The following is a 24,116-nucleotide window of genomic DNA, read 5'->3' as shown; positions in this document are numbered from 1 at the left end:
GACCTGGACAGAAGATGGAGAAACAGAATGGTTCCAATTGGGAAAGGAGTCAGACAAGGCTGCATCCTCTCACCTTATTATCTGTTCCACTTGTATGCACTAGTGTAAGAAAAGCAGGCTTGGACACAGGAGGAGGAGGGGGAAGTGGAAAGAAGACAGAGAGCATCCACAGGTTCTGAGATAATAATAATAATTAATAATAATTTTTTTATTTTATACGGCTATTCCAAAGATCATAGCGGTGAACAGCAAGTAAGCTAATTAACAAGTAGCTCAATTTGCCCCCAACAGTCTGGGTACTCATTTTAGCTCCCTCCTCGAAGGATGCACCTGAGTCGAGCTTGGGCCCTTTTGCTGGTCTTGAACTCGCAAACCTTGGTCTTGAGTGAATGGCTGCAGTGCACGCATTGAACCACTGCGCCACTGGCAGAAAACCCCCAGACCTGGAGCGATCACTAGGAAGAACCAAGGAAGAAAGTGCAAAGGAAGGCTATGTTGGACAGAAAGAAACCAAAAGAATGACCACTGAGGACCTTCACACATTCAACCCAGACAAAGAGGAAACAGCAATGGTCAAGAGTTCCCATACCTGGGATCCAACATTGATAGTAATGGGACTGCAGACAGGAAAACAGGGAGATGGCTTTGAAAGAACTGGAAAAGATCCTCCAATGCAAAGATATACAACTGAGCACAAAGAATCATGCCAGCTGTCTAATTGCCTATTACCATGGATGGATGCGCGAGTCTGGACAGTTAGAAGAAGAGAGGGAGAAGTCATTAAAGATGAGACGATGTGGGGCTGGAGAGAGGGCTGAGGGTCCCAGGGGGCCAAGAAGACAACCAATGGGTCCTGGCAGATCAAGCCTGAATTAGTCCTGGAAAAGCCAGGATGACCAAACTGAGGGCCTTGTACTTTGGAGACATCATGAGAAGGACGGACTCATTGGAAAGACAATGATGCTGGGAAGATGGAGGGAAGGAGGGAGAGAGGAGCCACAGTCCAGAGGGATGGGCTTATGAAGGAGGTCACTGTGGGCTTTATGGGGGCTGCAGCAACTAAGCAGAGCAATGGAGGACAAGGGGGTCTTGGAGATGTCTCACAGAGGGACATCAAGGGTCAAGATCCACACAAAGGCAGTTAACAAAACAAATGTTGAGGTGGAATCTCTTTTCCTGCAGCTTGCTTCCATTGCTCCCATTGTATCCCCTAGTCTGCAGGAAAGACATTCCACCTCAACATTTTTTGTTTTCTTGAGAAGGGCTGGGGGTTGAGAAACTGGAGCCATGTGTCTAAAGGAGGGTGGCTACATGACGAAGGGTCTGGAACCATGAAGCCTAGAGGAGAGAATTCAAAGATATAGCCATGTTAGTCTGTAGCATCAGTACGCAGAGAGATCTTTTAGCATTGTTCAAACTAAATGAATAATAATATAATATTATATATCCCTCCTCTTCCGCGTTGAGGATCAAGGCGGTAACAAGCAGAGTTAATACAGTGTACAAATAACAAACACAAGCCCCAGAAGCCCCGGCCCAAGCCTCCCTCCACTATAAAATCAGGCCAGTAAGACAGGGTTAAAAAGTACCTAACGATACCATCGACATTAAGACAAGCCACAACTAAGACATATACTAAGGAGGGGGATTCAGTTGGTCCTGGACTTCTCCATCGGGAAGGCCTGCCTGCCGGAAGAGGACAAGGTTTTGTCGCCGTTTTTAAACAAACCTCTCTTCGGGGTCATTCCAAGCTTAGGCAGCGAGGCAGAGAAGGCCCTCCAGGAATTTTCACCCGCCAGCCTGGCTTCCAGGATCGCAAGGGCTTTTTCCCGAGGATCGGAGAGTACGGGAGGATTGTATGGGAGGAGGCGGCGTTCCTTCAAGGAGACTGGACCCAGGCCATGTAGTGGCTTTTAGGTGGTAACCAAACTCCTTGTACTGAGCCAGAAGCTAATAGGCAGCCAATGTATGTGACTTTATAAATAGGGGTAATGTGCTCGAACTGGATTTTTCCGGCGACCAGTCTGATCGCCATGTTTTGTATCAGTTGGAGCTCCAGACGTGGCACAAAGTGTTGCCCCATGTAGAGCGCATTGCAGAAGTCAAGGCGAGAGGTTACTAGAGCATCTACGACCGTTTCTAGCGCCACGCTGCCTCCAGGAGGGGCGCCAATGGCGCATCAGCCGAAGCCGATAGCAGGCGCTCTGCTGTCGCATCAATCGCAGAGACAGCTGAAGCGTATGAATCCAGGAGGACCGCCAAGCTGCAGATGAAGTCTTTCAGGGGAATTGTATCTAGGGTGCCATAATCCCGCCGGGAGCCGGGCATACCCGGTTTTGGGCGTGCCAACCCCGGGCCCGGTCCGGTTTGGGCCCAAACTGGACGGCCCCACCACCGCGGCCACCTCAGCCCCCGCGGCGGCTCCAAGGCCTTGCTGAGCCTGGGAAGGCTCTCCGCGGTTGGAGCTCCCAGCCGCGGAGACACTCCCTCCGGGCCCCAGCGGCCTTGGAGCGGCTCCGCAGTCGGAGCTCCAGTTGCTGGGTCCTCAAGGCCTCCGCGAGGCCAGGAGAGGAGGAGGAGCGCTTCCCACCGCGCGATCGCTGCGATGAGGGGCAGCCCCTGCCTCTTTTCCCGGCCTGGGAGCCGGCCTAGGCTCCCCTCACCCCCCCCCCCCACCGCGTAGCGCACCACAAAAGCACTCCCCCCCCCCCCCCCCCCTTCAATCTCCTATCCACTTCCCCCCCCCCCCCCCCCCCCCACACCCCCCCCCCCCCCCCCCCCCCCCCCCCCCCCCCCCCCCCCCCCCCCCCCCCCCCCCCCCTCCCCCCCCCCCCCCCCCCCCCCCCCCCCCCCCCCCCCTCCCCCCCCCCCCCCACCCCCCCCCCCCCCCCCCCCCCCCCCCCCCCCCCCCCCCCCCCCACCCCCCCCCCCCCCCCCCCCCCCACTGGCGGTAGGAGCAGGAGAAGCCTGCACCGTGGCAATCGCCGTTTGCATGCCACCGGCTTCCCCCGCCCCTTCTCGGCCTGGGAGCCGGCCTAGGCTCCCTCCCAGGCCGGGGGAGGAGGAGGAAGCCTGGCACCGCGCGATGCCGCGATGCCAGGCTCCCCACACCCTTCTCGGCTGGGAGCCGGCCTAGGCTCCCTCCCAGGCCGGGAGGGAGGAGGAGGAAGCTGGCACCGCGGCGATTGCAGCGTGCCAGGCTTCACACACCTTCTCGGCCTGGGAGCCGCGCCTCCGGCTCCCTCCCAGGCCGGAGGAGGAGGAGGAGGACAAGGTTTAAAAATCTGGCCTTTTTTTTTAAATTTCCTAGCCCGAAATTAAAAAAAAAAATCCTATACATTTCAAACCTTGTCCTACATTTTTCCCGGTTCGAGGTCCTCCGTTATGGGCAACCCTAAGTGTAACCCCATCTAGAAGGAGAAATTATCTCCGTACCCGGATTGGGGTTACCCTATCAGGAGTACCTTCCATTTATTTTGATTCAGCTTAAATCTATTTTCCCTCATCCAATCCATTATCGACTTCAGGCAGGCGTCACGGGGAGATCCCTCCTTGGTCAACTGAAACAGTCCGAGACATAGAGCGATAGATTCTGTGTGTCATCAGCGTACCCCATGTCTCCGGATGACCTCTCCCAGTGGCTTCTGTCAATGTTAAAACAGCCATGGGGGACAGAATGGCGCCCTGAGGATGCCATGATGTCAGCTCTCTCTTAGAGGACCATCTGTCCCCCAGCACACCATCTGGATTCTTGCCCATGGGAGAACAGCAGCCACTGCAAAACAGTGCCCCCGATACCCAACTCTCTCAGGCGTTCCAGAAGGATACGTGGCTCCTATGGCATCGAAGCCACTGAGATGTCCAAAGAGCACTAACGGGGCCACACTTCCCCTGTTGATGCACACGGAGATCATGACTAAGGCAACCATGGTGTCCATTATTCCCGACCTGAAGCCAGTTGAAATGGATCAAGACAATTGGTGTCATCCAAGACGCTTGGAGGCTGGTTTGCAGCCGCCCTCTTGATCACTTTGCCCCCAAGAAGGGAAGAAGAGATTACTGGGCAGTAATTGTTTCTGCTCCAGTGGATCAAGGAAGGGTCTTTAATGGGTTTCCACCACTGCCAATTTCAGGCCTGATGGAAAGCAACCTTCCCTGAGGAGGCATGATTAGGATTGTAGCAGCTTCAAAGTTTGCCTCCCCTCCCTGGATGGCCCCAGGGACACGGATCGAGAGGACAGGTGTCTCTTTGACCTTCCCAAGCAAGCTTGTCTACATCATCCAGTACTCAACGACGAAACTGACCCAAGATAAAACGCATTAGCACGAGCCACTAGACGCCTCTCTTGTTGACTCTGTACTACTGCCCAGCATCTAAGTCGGCCCTTAGAAAGAACGAAGTTGACAGCACTTGAGCTTTCCTAGACTTCAGTCTACTTCCAAATGCCTCTGAGGAAGTGGACTTTAGTCTAGGAAAGCTCATTGCTGCCACAATTCTTTCTTTAGTTAGCCTCAAAGTGTGCTATAAGATCTTACTGGAAGCAGGTCAATTACCTGAAAGCAGCAGCAGTCTCTGCTGCCCTTAGGCCTTGCTTGCCCTTTAACCAAATATGGCTGCTGCACCTTCGGTTCCAGCTTTTCTCTTCTTTTAAAAAAGGCATACCATGCCCAATGAATAAATTTGCCTTGGCCAAATGCCGCCCAAAAGTGTTGAAAACCCCACAATACGTTGGGATGATGGGGCAGATGGAGAGACTCCTTTTGGGTAGCCCTCTCTGGTCCCTTCAGTCTGAGGGCATCATGAGATGTGCAGGAGGAGGCATTGCATTTAGTTTTGGAGGAAACCTCATTCGTCACTTCTGAGGTAACTGAGGTCTCCTTCTAAAACTGGCAACGCAAGCTAGAAAACAAACTTCCTGGGGCCAAAGCTCAAACCCACAAACATAGGTTCGGAACCGGATGATCTACTCACTACCTACCCTCCCCTCTTCAGATATGCCTCTCTTCCTCTCTCTCTTTAATTGCCCAGACCCCCGAGCCGGATACTCTATACTAGCCTTTGTCAGCTCCTCCAGGCCAGTTCTATGTTTCAGTGTTCGTCGGAATGACCAGGAGTTGCCCTGGAGGACCTAGAGATTCCTAGAGAGGATACTCACTATGCCTTTGTAGCTCCTCCAGTGCAGTTCTATGCCAGTGTCTGTCGGACTTGACCCAGAGAGTTGCCCTGGAGGACCTAGAGATTCCTAGAGAGGATACTCTACTAGGCCTTTGTAGCTCCTCCAGCGTCAGTTCTATGGCCAGGTGTCTGTTCGGACGTTGACCAGAGAGTTTGCCCCTGGACGGACCTAGAGATTCCTAGAGAGGATTACTCTACTAGGCCTTTGTAGCTCCTCCAGTGCAGTTCTATGTTCAGTGTTGTCGGACGCTGACCAGCAAGAGTTTGCCCTGGAGGACCTAGAGATCCTAGAGAGGTACTCCTACTCAGCCTTTGTAGCTCCTCCAGCCGCAGTTCTATGTTCAGTGTCTGTCGGCAGCTGACCAGAGAGTTGCCCGGGAGACCTAGAGACTTCTAGAGAGGATACTTACTATACTAGGCCTTTGTATCCTCCTCAGCATCAGTACCACCCCCTCTGCCCCCAAAAATGTCCTATGGGCAAAGCCGCCAAGGTCCCAGCCATGCCCAAATACCCATCCACTGCACCATCTCTCCTCCTGTATTTGTTATGCCGTTTCGTCCTCCAGTCCCCAACCAGAGGAAGAGACGCAGATGCAGCAGGCCCAGAGACTCAGCTCCCCCAGCAGAGGCAGGTTCCCCACGGCTTCCTCCACCGAGGATGAGCCAGACGTACCTGCACTCTACCTCTTCAGAGAAGCCAGGGAAGGGAGGACACTGGTATCTCTTGCAGCTAAGTAAGAAGTGGGCTGCTAATAGGGAACCGCTGCAAGATCCAGAGAGACAACTAAATATCCCAGCACCTCCCTTGGCTCCACATGGCTGACAACTATCCGTCTTCCTTTGTGCTGCCTTGTTCCTGGATCGATTGCTGGTTGCCTTGATCTCTGCCTGGGCTCTGACCATCCCTTGTGTTTACCCCTTTGGATTGCTGTATTGGACCAGCTGCTGACTCATGAAAGATCTAGAATCACAGAGTTGGAAGAAACCCAAGAAGGGCCATCTAGTCCAACCCCATCGGCCATACAGGAACTCTCAATCAATGCATACCGCTGCTAAAGACCTCCAAAGGAAGAGACTCCACCATCCTCCATTCAGGGAGTGTCTTTCACTGTCAAACATCTTACTGTCAAGAAATTCCTCCTAATGTTTAGCTGGAATCTCTTTCTCTAATTTGAATCCTCTCTGGGCAGCAGAAACAAGCTTGCTCCTTCCTCAATAGACATCCCTTCAAATATTTAAACAGGGTATATCATCCCCTCTTAACACTTCTCAGAGGTACTCATGATAGGTTCCCCTGGCCTGGGAGGGAATTTGTCATCCTGTCCTAGACGGGGTTAAATTTCCCCTAAAGGACACGTTCGTTAGTCTGGGAGTTCTCCTGGATCCATCTCTACAATTATCCTCTCAAGTAGATGCGATGTGCCAGGAGTGCTTGTACCAGCTCGGCTGATACGCCAACTACGTCCCTGTCTGGACCGAAAGGACCTAGAAATGTAGTACATGCGCTGGTAACCTCTCGTTTGGATTCTGCAATTGCTCTACATGGGGCTACCTTGTATCAGGTTCAGAAAACTTCAATTGATTCAAAATGCAGCAGCCAGGTTAATTACGGGGACGGCGAGATCTGACCATATAACGCCCGTCTTAAAAAATCTCTTCACTGGCTGCCAACTGTTTCCGGTCCCAATACAAAGTGTTGTTATACCTTTAAAGCCCTAAATGGCTTGGGCCCAGGTTACTTGAGGGAACGCCTCTCCCTGCATAATCCACCCCCACTATCAGGTCAACAGGAAAATTGGTACTCCGTCATCCAAGGGTGAGATTGGCGACTACCCAGCAAAGGGCTTTTTACGGCAGTAGCGCCTTCTCTTTGGAACGCCTTCCCGAAGGATCCGCCTTAGCGGAACGGTGGAAGCTTTAAAAGGCATTAAAAACTTACTCTTCCTACAAGCCTACCCTCCCAATTCTTGTAATAAAGTTTCCCCTTCCTTTACTGTTTAATGATGTATTTATAATTGCGATTAATAATGGGAATGTTAGCCATATTGTGTGGAATTAATGGGCATGATGTGTATTTTAATATGTTATTGTTTCATATTGTATTTCCTCTATTCTGCTCGGGTCCGGTTACCTAAAGGATCGCCTCTCCCTGTACATTCCGCCTCGCACCCTCAGGACATCTGGGCAGCAGCTACTGAAGGGCCTGGGCTTGATTGTCCTCCACACATGAGGACATTTTCCACTGCTGCCCCAGCCTTGGAATACGTGCCCACTGAGCTCCGCTCGACTACCACCCTGGCCCAATTCAGGAAGGATTTGAAGACCTTCCTGTTCCAACAGCATTCCCCGATTAAATCCTTGGGGCCTCCCTCCTCTTTGTGGCCAAGAGGAGGGCTTTGGGCTTTAGCCTGTGTTTTTTTTATTGTTTATATGTGATGTATTTTGGATTTTATTTTATGTATTGTTGTTTAAATTTTATACTGTAAGCCGCCCTGATCGAAGGAAGGTGCGGGATATAAAAAAAACTTTATTATTATTTATTTTATACTGTACACCACTTGATCCTGGGAAAAAGCGGTTTATTAAAAAACCATTTATTATTATTATTATATTATCTCTTCTCCGGCTAAACCCCCAGCCGTCCAGTCTCTCCTCAGGGGTTCATGGTTTCCAGACCTTCCACATTTAGTTGCTTGCCTTTGGACACATGGCTCCGTTTCATAGTCCTTTTTTGAATTGTTTTGCCCCGAACTGGACCCAGGATTATTCCAGGTGGGCCTGACCAAAGCAGAATAGAGGGGTTCTATACTTTCCCTTGATCTGACACTCTATCTATTGATGCAGACTAAAACTGCGTTGACCTTTTTGCTGCCGTATTGCACTGTTGACTCATGTTGACGTATGTCTGACAACTATCCCTCTTTCTTTGGTAGAAGCCTTGCTACTGCCTTGTTCCTGGATGGATTGCTGGTTGTCTTGATCTCTGCCTGGGTCTCTGACGTTCCTTGTGTTACCTTTTGGATCTCTGTATCGGACCGGCTGCTGGTTCATGAAGACCTGGACTGGATTAAAAAACACAATGTGTTCTACAACACCTTGGAGCTGAGCTAGTTTCTTTCTCCTTGTTTGAAGAAGCTTCAAAGCTGGGAGTCTGGCTAGTTCCCAAGGGCAAAAATGATAGGATTTACGAAAAGGTAGGATAGAGAAATAGGAGATGGAGATGAGGACGACATCTTCCTGCCACCAGCAAGGTAGCCAAAAAGAGGGTTCTGGGACCACCCCAAGCAAGGAGCAACACCCACCAGCAAGACGGGCTGCGTCTGGCTGTTCTTTATGTTGTGCACCCTATGTGGAAACTCTCCTCTTTTACACAAAAAACTACCATGCAACCAAGGCCACCCAGCAAATCACTGTGAACACCCCCACCCCATCCTTCGTGGCCCCCTACCTAAAGGTGAATCCCTGAGCTGGTACAGTCACAACCCTGGCAATGTTTACCATTGGTCTGAACAAGCAGATCTAAGCAGTTTTAACAACTCAGAAGGGCCAAAGGGAAGCTTCCCCAAGGAGACCCTCCCTTCCCAAAGAACAATGCATCCCACCCCACCGTCAGGACCCTTGTGGGCAGGGCAAATGAGGGCAGCTCGGTCGGTCAGTGTGTGTGTGTGGGGGGGTCCCGGCATAGTGGCAGCCCAGTCCTTGGCCACCCTCAGCGTGGCCTTGACACCGGCAGGTGATGAGGTGGGGGGATAGGCCTGCGTGTCGTTGAAAATGACAAAGATAGAGGGATCCCGGCTCTTGTCCACAGTTCTGTCGTAGCGGCGTGAGTGGCATCTCCTTCCCGGAAGGTGGTGCCCGCATGCCAGGCTCCCCACCGCATAGTCCCCCACCAGGGTCAAGGTAACAAAGATGTACTTGTTGCCGTTGCCGCTGCAGGGTGAGTACTGGTCCTGAACCGAGATGAAGGCCTACTGGCGAAGTAGACCCCGTTGCCGTAGCGCGTACCTGGCATCAAGGAAGGGAGAAAGAAAGGGGTGCCTGTTAGAATCATGGAGTTGGAAGAGACCCTCCAAAGGGCCCTGATCCAATCCAACCAACCCCATTCTGTCCATGCGGAAACTCACAATCAAAGCATCCCCATTGACAGCCTTGCCATCCAGCCTTGCTTAAAGACAGCCTCCAAAGAAAGAGACTCCACCACGCTCCATAGGCGTGCGTTCCACTGGCAACACAGCTCTTATGTCAGGAAAGTCCTCCTAATGTTAAGTGGAATCTTTTCCTGGAGCTGCATCCAGTCTTCTGTGTTCTAGTCTCTGAAGCACAGAAGAGAAGCTGCTCTTCCTCCACATGACATCCCTTCAAATATTAAAACAGGGCTTTCATATCACCTCTTCACCGTCCTTCTCCAGGCTAACAACTCAGAGCTCCTTCCCACTATTGTTTGAATCAGATTGTGTCGAATCTCGATCCAGTTTAAACCACCATGGTTCCCACTTGGAATGGATGAATCGATTCCTAAGGGGGGGGCATTGTGTTTTCCCATTTAATCCGTTGCACAAAAAGGAGTGGGTTTCCGGCTCCTTTTTGGGCTGAATCGATTTATTGACCAATAAATCGATTCAGCCCCAGTGGGGAAACCCAGGGTGGATTCGACTCACCCTGGCAGCCCTTCTCCGTCTGACCGTTGCCTCCCTCCCACCCATACCTCTTCCTCCTTCATCTCCTTCCTTCCTTTCTTCCTCCCTCCCTTCCTTTCTTCCTCCTCCTCCTTCCCTCCTCCTTTCCTTCCTTCCTCTCCTCCTCCTCCTCTTCCCCTCCTGCCTGGGGGCTCCGGAGGTGGCGGGGGCAGTGGGGGCTGTCAGGGCTCCCTCCACCGCCTGCTTTGGCTCCCTTGCCTCCATCAGTTCTTCTTGCAGCCTGGAGGACAGCAGCAGCGGTGGCAGCGATGGTGGAGAAAGCTGCCGGCCGGGGGACTTTGGATGTGCCTCCATCCTGGACGTCGTTGGAGGACAGACTAAGGCACGCCGGACAGAGGCACATTCAACGAGCCCCGGCTGGCACCCTTCTCCACCGCTGCTGCTGCAACAAGAACAGATGGAGGCAAGGAAGCCAATGCAGGGTCGCCCCCAGGCAGGAGGGAAGGAGGAGGAGGAGACGAAGGACGGAAGGAAGGAAAGGAGGGGAGGAGGAGGGGAGAGGGAGGGAGGCATGGCAGGAGAGGCTAGGGAAGCCTCTCCTGCCATGTCAAAAAGAAGCCTGAAATGAATCTTGAAATCGGCACAAACATAGTGGGAACCAATGTGTTTGCTGTACCAGTTTCAGGATTCGGTTCAGGAAGCGAATCTACAGGTCAGTGGGAACAGGCCCTTAGCTCCCTAAGTCTTTCCTCATAGGGCTTTATGGTTTCCAGACCCTTCACCATTTTGGTGGCCCTCCTTTGGACATGCTCCATCCTGGCTAAAGGAGCACAACAGACTTAGCACAATGAGGGACACTCGGACAACACGCATGAGCATGTGCACACAAGATCCCTGCCTCTGCTGTTCTGTCTGGATCCAACGCCTAACCAATCCTCATATTCCAAATGGTGCTCACCGTTCTTGCCACAGAAGCTGCGGTTGAAGCCGTGAAGGCAGATCTCTTGGGTGGACTCCTTCGTGGTGCCGTGGTACAGGACCCGTTCCACCTGCTGGTGCCCGCAGGCCTTCTCCATGGCAGCTTTCTTCAGCTGGTATTGCTGGTAGAGCAGCGGGTGTACCAGCTTCTCCACCTGCCACACAGGACAGGCAGGGACGGATCAGGGCCCAAGTAGCCCCACAGCTGCTGTCCCCTCACCCAGACCCCTTTTGTTCCTCTGGGGGCACCAGGCGCCAAGCCCTGGACTGAAGCCCCTGGAGGCCACAGAAAGGGCTCAAGCACTGACCAGCCCCTCAGAGAGAAAGGTCTTGGGCTGAGAGAGAGAGACCCTGAGAAACAGATGGAGAAGGATGGGGCCTCAGTGACAGCCTTGTCCCATGCCAGGACCACAGGATCCCCAACTCAGCACTTCCCTGGAGCCTCAGTGGGGGGCAAGGGATGTGGGGGGGGGTGCTCGGTTCCAGCCCAGCTGGTCACAACAAGAAAATATTTGGGGCCAGTGGGGCTCACAGAAGCTCCAGCCTGGGGGGAGGAAGGAAGGGTTACCGAGGCACACTCCACCCCATCTGAACCTCAGAGATCCCTGGCTGCCCTTTGGGGTAGGTGGTCTTGCAGCTGAACAGCTGATGGGCTAACAACTGCTTGACCTCATCTCCCAGCTCTCCAGTTCTAGGACCAAGGAGGGTATTTTTTGCAGGTGAAAGAGATGCCCCTCTCATGCTGTCCTGAACCCCCAGCCTCCCCTGGAAGGAACGGTGATGCCACCATCACAGCCCCAGTCCCCCAGGCCATCCAGCTGCATACCTTGACGAGGCAGATCTTGTTATGGAAGTGCTCCAGCGCGCAGTAGAAATTGCGGACGGTTTCTCGGAACTCATCTGAGCCCTCGACCAGCGGCACCAATGTCGGAGCCTCCTCTGTCAATGTTGAGGGAACAAGGGGGTCTGCAAAGATGGGCAGATATGTCAGAAATGTCAAAATTGAGCAGTTTGGGGACTCCCCCAAAGTTGTTTTGGTGCCAGACACTGGATAAGCTTAGCTGGCTGGAATTGAACACAGCCAAGAGGCTGAAGCAGAGAAGCTTTCCAACCCCCAACAACGGAGTCCATTGTCCTCTAACCACTAATTGTAGGATTGGTACACTCTACACAGACTGTCCCTCATTCCCAGCCTCAAGGTCCCAAGCCAATGCACAAAAAAGGTAATACAAAGTTAACCATTTCTATGTCATCAAGAACTTGCTAATGTTTGGCCACGATACTGGCAAGGACTCCAAAACCCATCTGCCAGGCAACAGAGGCCTAACTCAGGACAACCTTTATCACAGCCAGAGGCCAAAGTCAGAATAGGAGCTTGAGTTGCTCTATAGTGACCGCAAGGAGAGAAGATCCAGTGGCACAGTGGACAATTCGGCCACCACCCAGGTCCATTCAGGGGAAAACGAGAGTGTGGCCTGGCAGGGGCACCTACCTGGGGCAGCTATGGGTGGGGGCTCTGTGCGGCCAATGGGCAGCGTGCGCGCATTACCCAGATCGTATTCCTCCATCCGCTCAAAGTTGAAGGTGAAGGGTCGCCCGTCGAAGAAGACATCCAGCCGCTTGTGTCCTTGGCACCACGCCTGCTCCAGAAGGGCACTGGCCTGAGTAGAATATGGGGTGGGGGAATCCCGGCCAGAAGCCTCCCAGCGCACCCAGCAGGCCCCTCCAGAGCCCCCCGGCACCTCCATTGTCGGCAGGAAACGGGAAACCAGCAGTGCGATGTCACGGGTGGCGCCCACAGGGTACTCCATGAAGCCGCGCACCGTGGCCACCGAGTCTGCCAATGAGATCCGCACCCCATGCCTCCGCTCCAAGTGGGTCAGATAGTCCAGGCACAAGGCAGGCGGCGAGCGCAAGGCCTGGTGGACCACCTCCTCCTCCCGCAGGTGTGCCCGCAGTGTGGCCTCCAGCTCCTGGACTAGGAGCTCCACGGCCGCCTCGGACTCTGTGCAGACCACCAGCTGAGCCGAATCACTCGCCTCCAGGGAGACACTCATGGCGGACCGGAGGGCGGCAGCCTCGGAGTCTGGACTGGGCACCTGCTCCCGCTGCCAGGAGAGCAGGGAGAGCTCGGTGGCCTGCCGGATCTCTTCCTCTTCCTGCCGGACGCTGTCCATGGACTGCTGGATGGCCAGCAGCAGCTCAGCCTCCTCGTCATTGGTGCTGACGGCTGTGCCAGGCAGGGAACCTGCCTCAACTGTCTCTGGGTTCGGGGGCACACTGTCCTGCACCCCTTCTTTCTCAAGGGGAGCCACTGGTGCAGCTGTGTAGAGATCCTCCTCTTCTGCCCCCGCCGGCACCGTCTCCCCTCCAGCAAGGCCTCCTTCCTCCGGGACAGCCACAGCCACATCGGGGGGCTGGAGGGCAGCCAAGAGGCCCCTGATCTCCGCTGCAAAGGAGAGGGAGATGGGAGACTACAGGGATGTGTTGGCAGGAGCCCGAGGAAAACAGACAAAGCAAGTTGACCAGGGGGCTGCCTGGGGGCAGGGAAGGGGTGGATCCACTGCAGTGGCTCACTTTGGGGCAAAGGAGCTCAAGCTGCATGCCCTGAATCCCAGTTCTGCAGCCCCCGGAACCCCCTGAAACCCTCTCCGCATTTCTTTCCAAATCGCTATCACATGCAGACATGCCACTGGGCTTTCTATACACCAAAGCTGCCACGCTCCACACAAACCCCCTTTGCTGAAGATGGAAACCAGCCCAAAATGGCAAAGGGACCTTCAGGGCTATCTAGCTGAACTTCATGCCAGTGCAGGAATCTGCTGCTACAGGAACAGCACTGTCTGTGTGCCACGAAACCCCAACGTGAGGCTGTGAGTGTGGTCAAGGGGCACAAATGGCCCCCCACAGCTGCCCACCTCTAGCGTTGGGGACTGAATATCCTGGAACGGAAAGGGGAAGCAGAGGTGAGTACCCTCCATCGCACCATGCAGAGCAGGGGGTTAAGGGATCCCTAGGGACCCTTAAGGGACCCAGAGAACTCATTCTGCCTCCCTCCATCCCCCAACTTGCTCCTCTGTTCATTTTACCCATGTCGGCTCTGCTCTGCACACAGGTTGCATCATCCGGGCCCTTTGACCACTGTGATCTGTGCGGGGAATCTCGTTGGCAACTCACGGCTAGTGGATCCCAAGACCTTTCCAGTTCATGCTGGGGACAAAAGGAGGAGAGGAGCAGAGAAGTGTTGTGTGCAGGACAGGCTCCCACCTCCCCCGGCTGTCCAGTGTAGCCTCACTGATATCCTGCTTCTTCCTTCCAGCTCAGCCCTGATTCTCCATTGCACTCAACCTCCCTTATGGAAAACCACCATGCTTTCCCCCATTTGAGGAAGAGGCCACTTACCTGTGCCTCCAGTGGGGCCCAGCACAGTCGCTCCAGCCCAACAGCGCAACGGAAGCGCAGCTCCAGGGCCCGGACGATGGCCTGGCCGCGCTCCTCCAGCAGGAAGCGGATCACGCCGGGCAGCTGTTCCAGGACTACCGTCTGGGTATGCATAGCACTCAGCAAGCTCTGCAGCAAATCGGCCGCCGCTTGGCATGCTTGGGCTTTGCCACTAAGCTGCAAGGATGAAACAGAAGACACTGGCTGGGCGGTTCACTGAGTGCCTATGAATCATAGAATCGTAGAGTTGGAAGAGACCGCAAGGACCATCCAGTCCAACCACCTGCCATGCAGGAAATCCCAATCAAAGCATCCCTATTGACAGATGACCATCCAGCCTCTCTTTAAAGACCTCAAAAGAAGGAGACTCCATCAAAATCTCTGAGGAAGGAATGTGTTCCACTGTCAAACAGCCCCTACTGTCAGGAAGGTCTTCCTAATGTTGAGCTGGAATCTCTTTTCCTGGAGCTTGCATCCATTGCTCCATTGGGTCCTGTTCTCTGGAGCAGCAGAAAACAAGCTTGTTCCCTCCTCAATATGACATCCCTTCAAGTATTTAAATAGGGCTCTCATATCGCCTCTTAACCTTCTCTTCTCCAGGCTAAACATCCCCAGCTCCCTAAGTCATTCCTCATAGGGCTTGATGGTTTCCAGACCCTTCACCATTTTAGTCGCTCTCCTTTGGACATGCTCCAGTTTCTCCACATCCTTTTTGAATTGTGGTGCCCAGAACTGGACACTGTTTTCCAGGTGAGGCCTGAGCAAAGCAGAATAGAGTGGCCCTATTACTTCCCTTGATCTAGACACCATACTTCTATTGATGCAGCTTAAAATCACATTGACCTTGTTAGCTGCCGCATCGCACTGCTGACTCATGTTCAATGACCCTGCCACCAATTTGGGCAACCTTCCGGCAAGCACCAGAAGGACCTGCCTTCATTTTATAGGCAGGTTGGACAAAATTAGCTTCCAGGATTCTTCCCAAAGGCAGCAACAAGTAATTTTATCCATTTTATTCCCACTGTGAGACAATCTGAGAAAACCATGTTGTTCTCTTTGGAACATAATCTGTGCAAACTTCACAGAAGTGCAAACTGACTGGCACAGAAAACAACCTTTTCTGCACAAGAAACAAAATTTTCTCTCTGGAAAGTAATATTTTGGTACAGAAATAGCAATTTATAAAGAATATGGGGCTTCTTGTGCTGAAAATGCTGTTTCCTGCACAAAACCACCAAGTGTGAATTTTGCTCTGACTAAATCCCAAACTGTGAAGGTTCTCGTCAGTCTAGGGTTCTTCCTATCAGGGTTCCTGAACATTTAACAAACGGGGTTGTTGGGTTTTTTTTTTTTACCAATATTCGAATATTTTCAAGTATTCCATCTGCACTCAGAGTCTACAGATGGGGACCTGAACCCAAGCCTTGCAGCAGTTCCTAAACACAGGAGGAAGGCAAGACCCTCAGGACCTGATTAGGATGGAGGCTGAGTGGGCAGTTGGGGGGGAGGTCCTGCAGGGCGGTGATAGTGAACAGTCAAGCAGAGAGGAGGGCATGGGGCAGGGGCACTGCTGGAGGGCCAGACAGGATTGAGACAGGGAGAATTGCTCTGTGTTTAGTAGTGGAAGAAAGAGAAGGCACTCTTCACATGCTCATGTTCTCATTCCAGTCACGCCAGGGCAGAAGTCTGGTCCCTGAGCTCCAGCAGAGGAGAGAGGGACTGGGAGCATCCCAAAGGATGGCAGAGGAAGCATGCAAAGCAAGAGGATGGATGGTGGGGGCAAGAGGTGGACACCCAGGGAGGCTGAGGGGTATCCCTCCCTGTCCCCTTGTGCCCAGAAGAAGAGGGTGGCACCAGACCCGCATGACATTAGGGACTGGACCCCTTACCCGCAAGCCAGTGATGTCCTCTCCCTCCAGGGGCAGTGGCGTGAGGTTGGCCATTCCAGCAAGGACCTCCTGGTGGTAGAGCTGCAAGAAGCGAAGCTGCGCAGGCTCCATGGCCACCACGGTCTCGTCTGGCACGCTGTCCCGCAGGAAGGCCTCCAGCTGCCCCACATTCTCCGGCTCCAGCCCTGCCAGAGTCAGACCCTCCAGGCGCTCCCCGTTCTCTGCCAGGCGCACCAGGCAACACCGCAGCTCTGCCCGCAGGTGGTCCCAGGAGGGGGAGGCCAGCGCCAGCAGGTGCCGCTCCGAGAGGGGCAGCAAGAAGTGGGTAAGGGCTGAGCGCAGGAGGGAAGTGGCCAGGCGGGCCGAGGGGGCAGTCAAGGCCACCACCACCACCCCACTTTCCTCGGGGGGCAGGTAGCAGGCCCCCACCTGCTGCTCCACCAGCATCTCCGCCAAGCCCTGTTGGACATCCTCCCGCTGGAGGAACTCCAGTTCCCAGGAGGAGAAGGGCAGGCGCTCCCGGACCACCTCCCCCAAGGCCACTCGGACATGCGCCTCCAGCCGGGTTTGGCCAATGGAGTCCCCGCCTGAGATGCACAGCCGAGGGCCCTCCAGCTGGAGGGAGCATTCCGGCACAGGGCCCCCCAGCTCTTGTAAGACGAGGCTGGACTGGAGCAGGCGCTGTGGGGCCTCTTCCGGGAGGGGGATGCAGGTCACTGGAGGGGTCCCCTCATCCCTTGGCAAGGCTTCTCCTCCTCCTGGTTCTTCCACCTTCCCTTCTGTGGGCTCCAAGAAGTCATAGTAGGGACAGACGTCCAGACTGCCCCCCCGAGAGCTGGTGGGGTCTTTGCAGCACTCTCTCTGCCACTGCAAGGCAAGGGAAGGGGAGAGTGAAGAAAAGCCTGGAGGAAATGGTAGCCATCCCCAATATACCTCTGACGGACTGGCACCTTCTACTATCTCCGGCCCAGAAGCCAGAACTGGGAAATGCCACCTTGGAGCCTTTCTTGAAGTTGGCACAAGACCTTTGCAGGCACAATAAATAATAATAAAATGTATTTATATCCCGCCTCTCTACAAAAAGCAATCGGGGCGGCTTACAAGGTTAAAATATACCATCTGAACCCTCAACCCACCCACCCCCCTTAAAATACAATTAAACAGTGTGGAATTAAAAACATATACTAAAAAAAAACAATTCAATAAACTATGGTGAAGTCAGAGGTCAGCATTTGATGTTCCTTCTGATGGCCAGGGGACTATTCAGGAAAGGCCTGCCGAAAGAGATCCATCTTTATAGCTCTTTTAAAGCTGTTCAGAGTGGTAATATGACGGATCTCGTCCGGCAGCCATTCCACAATCTGGGAGCAACAGCTGAGAAGGTCCTCTGGGTCTAAGTGTGTGGGGAGGATTATATGGAAGGAGGCATCCCAAAGATAGGTTGGACCCAAGCCATTGAGGGCTTTCAAGGTGATAACCAACACCTTGTATTGGTGGACTTGAGTCCATGCCATAAGATGCATGCTGACCCAGAGATAGGAAAGGGCTTCCCTTGGACCACCAGACCTTCCCCATCCACCCCGGGTTGGCACATAAATAAAATAATAATAACATTTTTATTCCTATCCCGCTTTTTGCCAGGCAATCAAAGCGGCGTACAACAAGTTAAAGTGCATCCATATATACATACTGCCCCCCTTAAAACAAGATTAAACAGTGTAAGATTAAAACTACATATTAAAATCTGACTAATCCAAATAATAATCATCATGGGCAGAGTTCAATAGATGGGAGTTTTATTCGTGGCTGAGTATTTTATTCCGGGAAGGCCTGTCGGAAGAGATCAGTAGCCAGGCTAATGGTCCATCCCGAAAGAGGAGGGTAAGATCAGAAGGTTTTATGGGCCAGATGCTCACTGACCCCAAGGGACAAAAGGTGGGCACTCCCACCCCAGTGCATGGAAGGGATCATGGGGCAACCCCACAGCGACAGACATTTCCCCCCAAACAAATGAACCTCCTTGAAGGAAAAGGCCCCCATCACTCCAGACACTGTTTCCCAGAGAGGATGGAGACCCAACTGAGGTCAATGTCCATTCCCTGGGGACACTTTAGAAGTTGATTCCTGCCCTGGCACCAGAGGGCTGGATTAGGTGGCCCCTGGGATGCCCTCCAGCTCTCCAGTTCCGGGGTAGGGCTGGAAACATGCCCTATGAGGAGCGACTTAGAGAGCTGGGTATGTTTAGCCTGGAGAAAAGAAGGTTAAGGGGTGATAGGATAGCCCTGTTTAGGTATTTGAAGGGATGTCACACTGAGGATGGAGCAAGCTTGTTTTCTACTGCTCCAGAAAAAAGGACACAATGCAGCAATGGATGCAAGCTCCAGGAAAAAAGATTCCACCTAAACATCAGGGAGAACTGCCTGACAGTAAGAGCTGCTCAGAGTGGAAGATGCCGCCTTGGAGACTGATGGAGTCTCCTTCTTTAGGGGCTGTTTTTAAACAGAGTCTGGATGGCCATCTGTCAGGGATTCTTTGACTGAGAGTTCCTGCATGGCAGAAGAATGGGGTTGGACTGGATGGACCTTGGGGTCCCTTCCAACTCTACGATTCTATGAAATGAAGGGCAAGGCAGCTGCCCCCTTTGCCCCTTCTTCCCAAACAGGGCCCTCCTGGAAGAGGCCAAGAATCCCATTCCAGGGTCACTCCCTCTGGTTCAGCAAACAGCCGCATTCCTGGCATGCTTGGCTTTGCTTTCTGTTTCACCAAGAACCATTAACCCACATGTTTTATTGAACCATTGCTATGTATTCTATATCTATTATCCTATTATTTCTCAGATTGTAGGCCAGAGGCAGGTTTACTCTTATATATTTATTGTTTTATGTACAGCGCTGAGCAAATCTACAGCGCTATATAAATAAAGAATAATAATAAAGAATAATAACAACACTCATCCCGGCTGGATTAACCAGCCAGTCCACTAAAGGCCCAGATCCACACCTGGAGAGAAGAGACAACTGGTCGGATCAGGACCTGCACCCACCTCCTAACCCTCTTCCCTAGAGACAGACTCGGGGGCAGCGAGGCAGCAAAAAACCCACTGAGCCTCCCTCATGCCAACTATCAAGCCCGATTCCTTTGACTTGGGGTGCTGGGGACCCCCCGAATGCAAGGATGCTGCTGTCATATTGAGGATGGAGCAAGCTTGCTTTTTGCTGCTCCAGAGAATAAGATCCAGAGCAATGGGTTCAAACTGCAGGAAAAGAGATTCCAGCTCAACACTGGGAGGAACTTCCTGACTGTAAGAGCTGTTGGTCAATGGAACATATGTCCTTGGAGATTTCAGTGGGGTCTCCTTCTTTGGTGGTCTTTAAGCTGAGGCTGGATGGCCCTTTATTGGAAGTGCTTGGCTTGAGAGTTCCTGCATGGCAGAATGGTGTTGGACTGGATCAGGCCCTTGGGGTCTCTTCCAATTCTATGACTCTGTTAGATGTGGCTACTTCTGGCCTATTAATTCACCCAAACTAGGAGGTAGATTGGAAAGAGAAACAGCAGAACTGGAATTCATCCACAAACTATCTTCCCTCAGCAACGAATTGGACAAAGGCAATGGCTTCCTGAGTTCCACACTATCGGACCCCATCCTCATGACCCCTAGGTCCATCCATTCCCCTCCCCACAGGCCAGCCCCATTGCAAACCTGGACCTGCCAGTACATCTCCAGGCACCAAAAGCAGTTTCCTATGCCTTTGTGCACTAACGACCATGATTAAAACTGGACCTGCAACTTCCATTTCCATACACAAAGCCCTTGTCATTTGTACTGACATCTTTGCATACCAATGGCATATATAGGTCTGTGCCTGGCTTCCACTCCACCAAATGCATCTGAGGAAATAGGCTAAAGTCTACAAAAGAAGCTCATGCTGCCAATTTCTTTCTTTCATTTAGTCTCAAAGATTGTTTTCTGCTGCTCCAGACTATTATTATTATTATTATTATTATTATTACTCTTTATTTATATAGCACTGTAGATTTGCACAGCGCTGTACATAAAACAATAAATATATCAGCGTAAGCCTGCCTCTGGCGTACAATCTAAGAAATAGTAGGATAATATATATAAAATACATAGCAATACAGGAAATGGTTCAATAAAACAGGCAACAAAAGACTAGAACATGGAACAATGGATGCAAGCTCCGGTAAAAGAGATTCCAGCTCAACATTAGGACGAACTTCCTGAGAGTAAGGGCTGTGGAAGACACTCCTTCCTCAAAGTGAAGCGGAGTCTCATTCCTTGGAAGTCTTTAAACAGGGGCTGGATGGCCATCTGTCAATGGGAATGACTTGATGGAGAGTTCCTGCATGGCAGAATGGAGTTGGACTGGATGGCCCTTGAGGATATCTTCCAACTTTAGGATTCTGTGATCTCTCCACATACTAAACTACTGTTGTTGTGTGCCTTCAAGTCATTTCCAACATATGGCAACCCTAAGGCAAATCTGGGGTTGGTGGTGTTCATGGCCGAGCCAGGACTCAAGCCCTGTTCTCCAGAGTCGTAGTCCAATGCTCAAACCGCACTGGCTTCTGAAAGGCTCTAAGTGCATGAAGGCACCAAGTCTGGTCTTGGAAGCTAAGCAGGGTCAGCCCCAGTTAGTACTTGGATGGGGGACCCCTGTAGGCTGTATTTTGGAGGAAAGGGCTGGCAAAAGCACCTCTGAGGATTCCTTGCCTAAGAAAATCCTATGAACCGCATGGGGTCGTCACAAGTCAACAGGCAACTTGAAGGCACACATGCACAACCTAAACTGTTTCTGTCTGTGGGCTTTGTGATATCAATCCACCAAAAGGATCAGAGTGTCACCAAACTGGTGCGTCTTCCAAGAAGGCCAGAAAACAAACTACAACAGGAAGGTTTCAGACCTGACTTGGCAAGTGCTTCAGGGACCTCTGGGACAGGCACTTTTGATCTCTGCAGTGCTCTTTTCTGACTCTAGAACATCCATTTAAAAATCAGTGTTGAACAAACCAGCCCACGGGAAATGGCTGCCATGCCTTTGGTCAAGGTCTGACCTATCTCTGCCCCAACAAAAGCATAGTGTGGGACAGAGGGAGGATGCCATGCAGAGGCCACTGACCCCAGGAGGGCCCTGAAAAGAGCTTGACCAGGCGGCAAAGAGCGGCTGATGCACTGTCATGCCAGGGATGCAGTGCCAGATCTAGGAGAGGGACATTTTGAAGTCTTCACAGAGGGGCCCACCTGGGACCCCAGCAATGTCCGCTCTGCTCGGAGCAAAAGAACAAGGAGCGGGTCTGTCTAAGCTGCTTACCTGCCCAGTCCTGGAAAGAGATGACTGCCATGGTTGCCCCTGGGAGGATCCTGACCGCCCGCACATCTCCTCCGCCACTCCGCTTGCTCTCAAAGTAGAGCTCCAGCAGGTCTTCGCGCAGCCGCTCTCCGCCGTGACTCTGCACCAGGAGGCTGTCCGTTTGCTCCAGCCAGTCCAGGGTCAGCGAGGCCCCGTCCAGCGGCCGGCTTTTCACATGCTCCACCAAGGCCAGGAACTCTGGTGGGGCAAATGAGGGGGACGGCATCAAGAGGGCACCTCTGACTACGCCAAGGGAGACCTGGACACCCCACCCTCTGGGTGCCCTATGCTCCCATCATCCCCACACAGCGGTATCCTCCCTGGAAAGGGACTCTGCTTCTGCAGATGGGTTGCATTACCACAAGAGGCAAATCCGGCGGGAGCGCATGAAGCAGGGCCTTTTCGGTGGCTGCTCCCTGACTGCAGAACTCCCTTCTCAGGGAGCTAAGCCTAGGGATTTTTAATTCTTTTAAACACTCTATGGCAAACATTTTTAATTTGTGGTCTCAGGAAGCCACCTCAAGTCCCACCCGGGGAGAAAGGCGGCATACAAACGAAGTAAAACAAATAAATGGACTGGCCAAACCCAAAGAGTGCTCAGCACTGGCTCCATTATCTTGGAGAGAAGTGACCAGTGGGGTGACCAGTGAGGTTCTGTCCTGGGCCCAGTTTCTAGTCAATATCTTTATTAATGACTTGGATTAAATTTGCAGAAGACACCAAATTAGGAGGAGTGGCTAATAGCCCAGAGGAGAGGATTAAAATTCAAAATGATCTTTATAGATTAGAAAACTGGACTAAAATGAACAAAATCAACTTCAACAAGGAGAAACGTAAGGTAGAAAAAAAATGAAATGCATAGGTATAGGACGGGACACATCTGGCTAAACAACTGCCCAAGTGAAAGGGATCCATGAATCCATAAATTGAATGTGAGTTAAGAATGTGCTGCGGCAGCTAAAAAGGCCAATGCGATTCTAGACTGCATCAACAGAAGTATAGTGTCTAGATCAAGGGAATCACAGAGTTGGAAGGGACGCCAAGGGCCATCCAGTCCAACCCTATTCTGCCATGCAGGAACTCACAATCCCTGACAGTCGGCCATGCCAAGGAGGAGACTCCACCAATTCCCAGGAAGTGTGTTCCTCTCTCAAACATTGTTTTATGTGCTTTTATATAGAGATATTTTAATGGTTTGAATTTCGTAATAATGTCAAAGGCTGGATCTGTGAGCCGCTTTGGGTCTCTCTGGGGAGAAAGGCGGGATAGAAATGGAGTGAATAGATAACATGACTGCCAGGAGGTTCCTCCGAAGGTTCAGCTGGAATCTCTTTACCTGTAGTTTGCATCCATTGCTCTGTCTCCTGGTGGTGATCCCTGGGGGCAATGAGCCCTGTGCCTGGCTCTTACTCCCAGGGAGTCCCTTCACACTTTCCCTTCTAGGGTCTCCTAGGTCTCCATTCCCGCTCCCTGCTGAGCTGAATGAGACCCCTTGAGATCCTGTATTCTAATGAACTACGTTTCCCTAAGCACACACTGGGACTTGCTAGGGAGAGATCTAGTTTCCGTTCCCTTGTTAACTTAGCAACCAGTAGCCGAGCCAAGACTCGTGTCCAGGAGCAGAGAGAGAGACAGCAGGTACTTTTAAAGAAAGATATTTATTTTAAAGAAGGATACCCTTCATGCAAAGCCTCCTTGCCTTGAGGGTCAGAAAACACAGTTACAAAGATGTTCATTTCAGGCAAGCTATTAGGTAAACATAACAAAACCCAAACGCGCTAACTAACACATTTCCTGGCTACTCACAGAGTGATGGGATTTGCAGTCCTTGTTGAGTTTCTGGATGCAGGGAGCTGGCTCCTTGCCCACTCCACCTGCATTGCTCACAGCCAGCTGCCCAGCTGCCCAGAGAACAAAGAGGAGGAGGGAGGGAGAGACAAAGGACCACATGGTCCCAAAGGGGTTTTAAAGGCTACTCAAGGAATGTTCTTGAATCTCCCGGTCCTACTCTCTGATTGGTCAGTTAGACCTTACATCAGCTATGATGTCACAGCTCATTAGCATGTGATGTCAGCCCTCATTAGCATGTACCTCCCCCCAGATTAACCCTTCGTGCTTCAGGAGAAGTCCCCAAATGACTGGAGGGCCCAGTCATTAAACTCCTATTCTCTGGAGCAGCAGAAAACAAGCTTGTTCCATCCTCAATGTCCAGTTCTGGACACTACAGTTTAAAAAGGATGTTGAGAAGCTGCAGCCATGTATCCAAAGAAGGGTGACTAAAATGGTGAAGGATTTGGAAACCATGAAGCCCTATGAGGAAAGACTGAGGGAGCTGGGGATGTTTAGCCTGGAGAAGAGAAGGTTAAGAGGGGATAGGATAGGGGTGTCATATTGAGGAGGGAGCAAGCTTGTTTTCTGATGCCCCAGAGAATAGGACATTGGACAATGGATTCTAACAACAGAAAAAGAGATTCCACCTAAATGTCAGGAGAAACTTTTGGACAGAGCTGTTTGCTGCCTTGCAGAGTAGCAGAGTCTGCTTCTTTTGAGGTTTTTAAACAGAGGCTGGATGGCTATTTGTTTGGGGTGCTTTGATTGTGAGTTCCTGCATGGCAGAAGGGGG

General features: G+C 52.1%; 2 protein-coding genes across 2 annotated transcripts in view; one reads left to right on the top strand and one right to left on the bottom strand.

The window, feature by feature from the left end:
* Positions 1-24,116, top strand: part of GRINA (glutamate ionotropic receptor NMDA type subunit associated protein 1) — a 595,197-nt gene that overhangs the window by 521,239 nt on the left and 49,842 nt on the right. The gene's annotated exons all lie outside the window — the stretch shown is intronic.
* On the bottom strand, positions 8,066-23,599 carry PARP10 (poly(ADP-ribose) polymerase family member 10). The gene is given in 11 exon segments (XM_042464495.1): positions 8,066-8,238; positions 8,784-9,137; positions 9,140-9,181; positions 10,772-10,946; positions 11,618-11,757; positions 12,284-13,240; positions 13,881-14,001; positions 14,194-14,409; positions 16,122-16,988; positions 21,455-21,691; positions 23,300-23,599. Coding segments are annotated over 10 exon segments (3,111 nt in total). The 5' UTR covers positions 21,521-21,691; positions 23,300-23,599.

This window comes from Sceloporus undulatus, chromosome 4 (genome assembly GCF_019175285.1).
Source record: "Sceloporus undulatus isolate JIND9_A2432 ecotype Alabama chromosome 4, SceUnd_v1.1, whole genome shotgun sequence".
In the NCBI taxonomy this organism is placed as follows: domain Eukaryota; kingdom Metazoa; phylum Chordata; class Lepidosauria; order Squamata; family Phrynosomatidae; genus Sceloporus; species Sceloporus undulatus.
The sequence above is the reverse complement of the archived record's forward strand: the minus strand, read 5'-3'. Positions and strand labels throughout refer to the sequence as shown.